At 40.6% G+C, this 9,500-nt stretch overlaps 1 protein-coding gene across 1 annotated transcript; it reads left to right on the forward strand.

Moving 5' to 3' along the window:
* On the forward strand, window positions 1-8,535 carry LOC112576363. The gene is made up of 4 exons (XM_025258750.1): window positions 1-1,216; window positions 6,494-7,260; window positions 7,706-7,797; window positions 8,086-8,535. Exons 1-3 carry the CDS (start codon window positions 1,209-1,211, stop codon window positions 7,735-7,737), a joined length of 807 nt encoding a protein of 268 aa, XP_025114535.1. The 5' UTR covers window positions 1-1,208; the 3' UTR covers window positions 7,738-7,797; window positions 8,086-8,535.
* The last annotated feature ends 965 nt before the right edge of the window (window positions 8,536-9,500 follow it).

Below are 9,500 nucleotides of genomic sequence, written 5' to 3' on the forward strand. Positions count from 1 at the left end.
TTTCAGAGGTGTATCAACATTGTTCGTCACGGCCATGCGCTGCGAGAGTGTGAGCCCTTTCATTAGAGGCAATTGTGACAGACAGAGAACGAGATTGACCACCTTGTTTCCACTCACGCCCCCAGTCTCAAGTCTGCGAATGAGTTCTGAATACCTCTGGGGCTTGAAGTAGATGCGAATATTTGCAGGAAACGGCGAGAAAATGGGGAGGAAGGGGGGCCCTTTCCCGCTGTCCAGGCCTTGTGCTCACTCACTCTCACGGAAATTCGGCGCTGTCAACCTCTTCTTCCGAGTCTCAGAGCATGAGCTAACGGCGTACGAGGTCAATTTTGATTGGATGAAGTCGTGACCGTCAATAGCTTCCTCCTCAAAACCGTGACTGAAGAGCATAGATCAAGGGAGAGAAACGAGGCAGAGTAAATATAGCTTACATCGATCCAGCATTAGGAAATTGTGTAGCTATCGCCTTTGCTGATCTACCCTCCAGCGTATTTCCGCCAGGGAGGAGGCAAGGTGTTCACGGTGACGGTAAAACAGGCAAAAAAAAAAAAAAAGGTGATGGGGAAGGTATGTGAGGATGGAAGGAAGGGGGCAATGAAGAGATGAAGCAGAGAGAATGTTGGGATGAGGTGGTGTAGTTGGGGGGTACAGGCTGTAAAAGAAGAAACGAAGGTGATTGGATTGGGATTGGGAAGGGGGGAAAAAGGCTGAAATAGATGAAGATGTGATGCCAGATGGGAGGAGACTGGCCTTCGCAAATTCTTTCCCATCTTTCCTTCTTGCAAACACTAAAGCGTTAAAAAGCGCCGACCTGCTCTTGGCTGTCTGCTTACCCCATCAAAGACCGGCTCGAGGTCCCTGACAGCTCCGGCCTCCCGCACGGCCGACTGTCTCCCAAAAGACTCGCCCGCACCTTGCACGGTGCCGTAACGTCTTGCTGCACGTCCCCTTGTGAGACCACACGCACCTTGACTGGTGTGAACTGCGCGGCACATCCCGCTCTACCTGATGCCACACCCATAGTCCTAAGTCTTGCACGCTGCCGTGGCCTCCTGTGCCGGCGTCCGCTGGAAGTGGGCAGACAACTCGGCGGCTGGTGTGGTGAGAGCCCTTTGTTGCCCTGGAGATCTCGTTTCCAAGATACAATCGCTTAAAGCTACGTAACGTAACGCAACGTAACGTAACGTAACGGCAAGTCTAATTCGCCAATGATCAGGTAAGACCTTTCTCAAGTTGTGCAACTGATAGTATCTTCAATGTTTTCTTTTTGCTATCGTTTGTCTCACTTTTTTCCGTTTCTTTCCCCTTTCTTTCTTTGTTTCTTTCTTTGTTTGTTTCTTTTTTCTTTCTTTCTTTCTTTCTTTCTTTTCCATCGCTCATTCGCTCCATTCTCCTTTTTTCTGGCTAATAACTTTTTCGTACTTTGCATGAGGTTAGTGAAGAGAACACACGAACTTTCAAGACCTAGTGAGTAATGAGAAAAAAAAGTCCTCGTGGAGAACTTCATAATAGTACGGAAGATTTTAAAACTTAAAAAAAAAAATTAGTAGTTGTAGCTGTTTGAAAGAAAATTTTCGAGTAATGTTTAACAAAACAGTCTTAAGCACTGGTTCAATGGATGACATGACTAAAGTCACAGGGAATAAAGACGGGATACAGACGACACCTAAAAGAGATAGACTGAAAGACAAACTTAGAACAGAGTTTGGGAAGTTTCCAAAATACATTGTAAATGTATCGGCCATGACAGAGTTTGGTTAGTATGGTTAATAACGAAGCGAACCAAAAATCGTGCGATATCTATGGAAAGCTGAAACAAGTCAGATAAAATGCTTTGTGTGCTGCCATATTTGGTAACATTGTTTCGAGTTCACGATTTAACATTATAGTTGCTTGATATGATGTTTCTTAAGGCAGGTAAATTGTGATACCTAATTATTTGTGAGAATGTGTATTTGATTGTCCTCAATGAGGAATTTCTTTTTTCTTTCGCCTTCTTTCTCATTCTTTCATTTTTTTTTTTGTTAAATACTTTTTTCTATTGTTCTTCCTTCTTTCTATCTTTAACTTCACTGATAACTTCTTTTCTTAATTTTTTTCTTTGCTTTTGTTTATATTTCCTTCCCTTCTTCAGAACAGATAGCAGCGTTGATTTTTTTAAGTTTTTTCTTTTTTTTCCCATTGAGAACAGGTGTTGTCATTCAAAAGTCTTCGTCATTCTTGTCTTAGTGACTGTAAGGGAGAGATAATGCTGGTACAGGTCTGCTGTCTTATGCTTGACAAAAATCCAGGTGCTACGTTTTGGGGCGGCTACAATTGGGCGGTGCTGCTTTCGATTGCATCCTACCCAAAAAATCTTTCAATGTGTCTGATTGGCTACAGCATCCACGGCGACAAATTTTTAAAGATTTTTTTTAATGGAATAGAGAAATAATGAAGGTTTCTGAGAAAGTGTGACCATCTGCTTTTTTGTCCTATTGTGTCTCCTTTAACCTTTCATATTAGCTAACAGGTCCACAAAACTTGTCGGTGAACTTGTCATAACTTATTTTTTTTTTTTTAGCTCTCCAGGTCTTCCCAAAATTAATCAGTGATTTGAGGGGTTATGCCCAACTTTATTGAAGTATTCACATTTTTTTGTAAAATGATCAATGTTTCGTGACACACTAATTTGTACAGATGAACACCGGTTGTGAACATAACATTTATTTTATGTACTACAAATGTAATGATGTAGTTACTAGTGAATTAGCTATTCACATCACACACTATCTATTCCGCTCTGTACATAATGGTGTCTACAGATGCTCGCTGATGTCCAGGATGAAAGGATCTTGTCTCGAGTTCTTTAAGTACAAACCAGTTGCTAGGATTAGCTAGAGATAGGGCGATTTTACGCAGAGTTTAATTAATTTTTGAATTTTCAAATATTTTATAATGAAATAATAAGTTTTGTGTTGAGTTTAAACAGAACACACACAAAATGTATAACGTACTTGGAAGAAGGAAAGTTAACAATGAAAGATACGAACACAGAAACTGAAAATTTCATAATACAGTTTAAACGTATTTAAATGATTATTTCAGTTGCCTCTGGTTCTTTTTCTTGCCACAGACTTTCAGTTTCATGATCTCAATATCATCGGATCACAGGTTCTGAAGGCTATATCTATACACTCACTTGCGCTCTGTCTTTCCTATGAATTAATTATGTTGTTTTTCTTGGTGCGAACGGACTGTAAAGTCGCTTTTAGATGAGGGAACGCGAAAAGACTGGAAAATACACGATGAATTATGGAGAAGGCAAGATTTTAGCTAACCAAGCAAAAATTAACGCGACAGAAGACGGCGAATTAAGGGGAAAAAAAAAACCAAAAGTAAGTCACTCCAGAAAAGTGCGATGTAAACCAACCAAGGATCAATTATGCAGAAAAAATTTCTTCTAAGCTCTGGGGTCATCAAGGAATCAGTACGACGAAGAGATGAGAAAACGTCTTGGCAAATTTTAAACTTTTGAGTTAAAAATAAAGAGAACGTCAAGAAAGATACATTTAAATATTTGCAAAATCGTCAACATTTGGCCCCCGCCAAAAAAAATAAAATAAAAATAATAATAATAATATCTTCTGTTTAAACCGAACACGGAACGAAATGAACTGCATTCCAATGTTACAGACCAAAGATAGTTGAACAAAGCCTTGAGTTTCCTACAACGCTCTCCCGACAAAAAATTTATCCAAGTGCATTTGTTTATATTTTTTAATATTTCTTACATTGTGATATTGATCCCTTCTTAAAAGTGGCCATCGCACTTTATTTTCTCTCCTGGATTGTACAAGTTTTATAACTTGCAATCAGAATTCTTACAGATGAGCTGTTTGTTATGGTACCTGGAAAATCAAAGGGAGATAATATCTTAGTCGTGTGTCCCAACTACTACCTTTCACTGAGTTGTACGACTTAGCCTTTCTACAAAATTAATTTGCATGAAATTAGCGACCACAACTCTGACAATATCCCATATTCTCTCTTTCTCTCTCTCTCACACACACACACAGCCAGCGTAGGGCGTGAAGCCGTTGGAAATGTTACTAGATCACTTCTCGCTGCTCAGTGCAACGAATCGAACTTAAAGAGCAAATGTAAAAGATAGGGAACAAGCAAAGGAATTTGTAAAATTTCTGTGTAATGTCATTGCATTAATTTCTGTGTATCTTGAAATCGATTGCGCAAGTCGTGGAAAAAGACACGTCACACTTGACAAGAAATGCATTGGCCATAGTCGATCATTTGAGAAACGTGAGAAAGAGAGAAAAAAAGGGGGAATATACATAAAGAACCTGCAATGTTGATACAAGCGAACAAAAATTAGCATATGTGTATTTGTGCGCGCGTGCACGTGTTCGTTTGAGAGAGAGAGAGAGAAGAGAAAGAGGGAGTGAGGAAGACTTCGTCTGGAAACGAACCTTTGACGGCCGTACGCCCCACTGCGAGTTTCTGTCCCGCCACATGGGTGGAGACTGTGTAAACAATTCCCTTCTTCTCATCACAGCCTGTAAGACATTTCTCCACAACCTGGTGTTGAATATGTCACCTTGTACGTGCATGATGCAGGGTCGCGCGGTATCCCCGCTGCTAATGGAAAGATCGAAGGACGGAAAAGGATCAGTAATGTGTAAAGGGCGGCTTAGTGGGTGGACAGATGTATTACATAAAGCTTGTAACCTCCGACAAACAAGTCCTCGTATTTATGTGTAGGCTACATTCATGCAATCATGAAGCGCTAATCCCAAACTGTTCTTTAAGTTCACTTTCATTCTCATTTGGAAACTAGAAGGACTGGATATTGTTGGAACCATCAAAGAAAGGCAAGACTTTTACAGGACTATAAACAGTTTTATCTAGCATAGATGAAACTTAAAGTAATTTTTTCAGATAAGGACCACTCGATAGGGGAAAATACAATATTAGCTTTCATACATTATGAATAAATTTTGATCATATATTTAATTAACTTGTTCAGAAGCATCATCCTTCTCCCTGGGACTTGGGCAGTCATCTCAAAAACACTCTGGAAGAGCAGACGATTTTTTTAAACTTTCAAATCTTGTTTTATGGTTCTGCTTCACATGGTTAAGAAAATTCAGTAGTTTTTTTTTTCCTCCCATAATCTCTTCTCGTACCCCATCGGGTAAGCAAGTTTGATGCTAGCATCTAGTCCACCACCGCAAAGTGAAGATTTTTATTCTCACCGGCTGTTGACTTTACAGGATCAAAGAAGCCGCGAAGCTGACATCTTATCTTTTGGCCCCGCCTAATTCCTAATCTCAGTAGTCGCTGAAGATGCTGAACATCTTATTGACAAGACTCAAATGCAAACAGACGAACCAAATCGAATAATTTACTCCTGCTAGGACGCGTTTACGCATAAGTTTACATGTTTTAAGCTCGCTTCAAGGTGTGTTTGAGGTCCTTAAGCAAATGTACTCATGGTTGAAAGATGCAGAGATATTCCAACTAGTGTCAAAAACTGTTTGAGGTTCTTATCGGCGATGCGAAGGGCCAGGGTAAACAAAAACCAGTTTACAGGTTCCGGGCCCACGCGACCCCAACTCCCTTCACCGTGTTTGCGTCACGACTCCATTACCAGACGCAAACAACACAACTAAACTTCAAACTTTTTCCTCCCACTCGAATTTAATGCAAATCTGCACGCAAACTTAGTTGCTACTTTCAAACTGCCTACCTGCAGAAGGCTTTCTTGGAGAGGACAGAAAAAAAACTTGTGCCCGAACATTGATTCTTGGAAGATGAGAAATTAGTGGGTCGGGGGATCGGGGTTTAAGGGGGTCTGGGAGAAAGAATATGGCAACTGGCAACCTGCACGTGCAGACATGAGATAAAAGCTGTCTCAGTGGAAGAGGGCAAGGACGAGACACAATCTGGATCAGAGTGAAGGCGGATGTTGCTCCAGCTCTCGCTTGTATCCATTAATCTTATGGACGGTGCGCATCCTTGTGTTGTCGTACTGTAAGCCTATAAGCTTACCTGGTGATACATTTGCATTAAGCAAATACATCCGCACCGCGTGGCCCCTAATCTCTGGGAAAAGTTTTAACGAGGATACAGAAGTTATTCATATAAAAAAAAAACAAGAAATCCTCTCTCTGTTCGTGTAGACAGGGACATTCCCATACACAATCTACCTTTAAAAAAAAAAGCCATAAAGACAAAGGTGCTGTCGTGTCATTATTGAAATTACTATAATTTCCATGTGTGTGCCTGATTATTTAAGAGATATGCGTTACTCGATGGAGTAGAAATTATTACAAGTTCACATTAATAGAAAGGCACGACTGATTGATTCTTCTATCATTGACAGTTGCATTTTCCGCCAGAGTTCCAGATATTTGCTATTTTATTTAAAATGAGGTTTATCTTGAAAGTTATATCAATGACGTTACATTTTCAGATTGTTCAATTTTTTTTTCAGAATGCCGAAAAACAGCCTTTTCGCAACGCTGATATGTTTTCTCTTATCTCCTTGCTGCGGAGCTACATTGCTGGTGAACAGGCCTGATGCTGGGTGGAAAAGGGACCCTTCTCGCCTCGACCGCATGCCGCTCAACTTCGGCAAGAGGGACTCGAACCTTGCCAACTCCGAGGCTACCAGTGCGTTTGGCAGCAAGCGCTTGGCCAAGTTGAATCGCATGCCCCTCAGCTTCGGCAAGAAGAGCGCCCTCTTTCCGAACCTGAACGATAACTTAGCTTCCAGGGAGACCGAGGACTTCCAGCAAGCCACCTCATGGGCCAAACGCAGTCCACTTCTGGCTGGCGAGGATCTCTTCCCGACAGTTGGCAAGCGCTGGGCGCGGCTAGACCGCATGCCACTCACCTTCGGCAAGCGTCTTCCCTGGGCAGCCTCATCCGGGGTTTCTCGACCCTCGTCTGAAGAGGAACAAGAGGTAGATGGAACAGAAGATACCCTGGACGAAACGAAAAGTGTGTTAGACCGTCTCCCAGCTTTCGATGAGAAGCCCAGAGAAGACTTCGACCTGTGGCCAGGAACATGCTGCCAGGACCAGGTTGACAAGCGCCGGGCAGCCTTGCTGGACCGCATGCCGCTGAGCTTTGGCAAGAGGACCTGGGAGCTGGCCATCGACGACGACGACGACTTGACTTTGACACGCCGGGGTGTGCTGAATCGCATGCCCTTGTCATTTGGAAAGCGAGCTCCTCAAAATTTCGCGATTTACAAAGGTATGCACCATTCTGAGTATGTTTTTTTAAAAATGAAAATTTAACTTCTATAATCTATATGGCCTATAAATTATATGTCGCATACTTTCTCATTATTTAATGGTTAACCTGCGAACACTGATCTGAAACTAATGAACAGATCCTGATGAATATGACTAGCCATCCCTTTGGAACTTGAAAGGAAATACTGTCTTGGTATTTTAAGGGCATTATAAATGAACTCAAACAAAGCAAAACTGATGAAAATGAAATATAGATAAAATAAATAGAGGCTTTATCTTCACTTGATAAAAAAAATTATTGGAAATGTGCTGAATATCAAAAAACACAGTGCCCTGCACTGTTCTTGTATAAAAAAGAAATATGATGAAGCTTTTACTTGCTTCTTGTTGACAAGTAAATAGTCTCTTTCATTGTTGGCAAGATTTGCTTATGTATTCCACAGATACAGGCAAAAACTTCGAAACGACTTCATGAAGCATCAGTCAGAAATACTTCTTCAAAAGAGTACAGCCGACAGCTCTAAAAACCTTGAGGGTAGGCATCCTTGAAAACATACTTTTCACCTGTCATTGGACACACACACACATACAAACAAGTAAACACGCACACATATTAGCACATATCGTCCATCCATACATCCCTCCTTTTGGTTTTGTGTATCGCTACTTCAATCTGTAGTGCGCTCATTCTCTCTCTTTCTCTCTTGCTTTTTCCCAGTCTGTTTTGTTCTGTTGACCATCATAAAATATTCAAGGGAAACAATAATCTGGCAGTTTATGATTTGTGTACAACGCTCACATTACGATATTTTTATTTGCACAGAAAATCGGCAAGCCACGTCCGGACAACTGCAATAATACTTCCTGCAGCGAACCACGGAAGTTGGGGTCACTTCCGACATCACAGACGGGCTTCTCGTCCTTTTGAACTTTTCTGTCTGGTTTCGTTGACTTTGTGGTATTTATCATGGACACCGCGTGAGAGATGGAAATATAACATATATAATACACAGCTTTGTGGATGTAATCAGACGTTAACAGCTATGGGCCAAGTGGTTTTTCTATAAATTTGCAGCAAAGTATAAAATAACAAATTGAAAGTCAAACGACCACAGACAACTGAAATGAGGAAATGATAACAACAACAACAACAACAATTAAAAAATCTGTCCCTATTGCAGTAAAGACAAGACTTTGATGGTCAATATCTGTACTCTAGGAAACTAATAACACATTCTGCAATACACGGCAATACATTAATAAAATATGCGAACTAAATCCTGGTCTTGGTTGTTTTTACTGTAGCTTGTGATGTATAACAAATATAATATTGATAACTACGGGGGTTAGTTTCAGTGTGAGTGTGTATGTATGCACGCGCATGTCGGAGGGTATTTTGTGAGTGCATCTGAAAGAAAGGTGTTTTTTTTTCTCCTCTCCCGAGAATTTGTTAAAAGGTGATATATTTTGTGGGTTCTGATGACTTATCTCAACAAATATGCTAAACATCTCCAAAAGCAAGTCAAACGAACTCCGAGTTTGTTTCATCAAGCCTTATTGTCTGTATTCACAGTCAATACCTATCTGTCTTTACTTCTGATAACTAACAACACCTTCCAAGAGAATTTTATACGTGACTTAGTAAAGTTACACAATTCAAAAAAAGGCTTTGACGGTTTGTTTTAAGTCTGAACATTTGAGGTAAGTTAGGTTTCTTGATGGCGCTCGGTCACATTGGTCAGGATTAGGAAATTATTTCCCTTTAAAAAAGGATTTATGGACGATAAATACAATCAAATATTTTAAAATAAAAGTTTATAGACAGACTCTAAATTATACCGTCAGCGACAAACCTTTTTAAAGGGGAAAGTTGTAACCAGTAAAAACCGCCATCAGTTAAAATAATTACTACTGCGCATTATAATTTTCAATGACACACCTGATGAACCTCCTTCACATAAAATGTCACACCTATTACGTCTGTCAGAAAGTAATGATTGCGATCTGACTACAAAATATCGCAGAAGTTTGTATCCGTGGGATGCGGAAATATTCGCTTTTTCTTGTTCATCGATCATCATAAATCTTCTTGTATCTGACCTCAGTGCTACAAAATGAAACGAAACGACAGGTCAGTAAGTAGCTGGAGTTGCTGAGGGACCAGGGTGCCAGAAGACTGCCATTCTCAACTAAAATCTGATGCAATCTGGACTGAAGTTAAACCAGAGTTTTAGCTCA

Source organism: Pomacea canaliculata, linkage group LG1 (assembly GCF_003073045.1).
Source record: "Pomacea canaliculata isolate SZHN2017 linkage group LG1, ASM307304v1, whole genome shotgun sequence".
Lineage (NCBI taxonomy): Eukaryota > Metazoa > Mollusca > Gastropoda > Architaenioglossa > Ampullariidae > Pomacea > Pomacea canaliculata.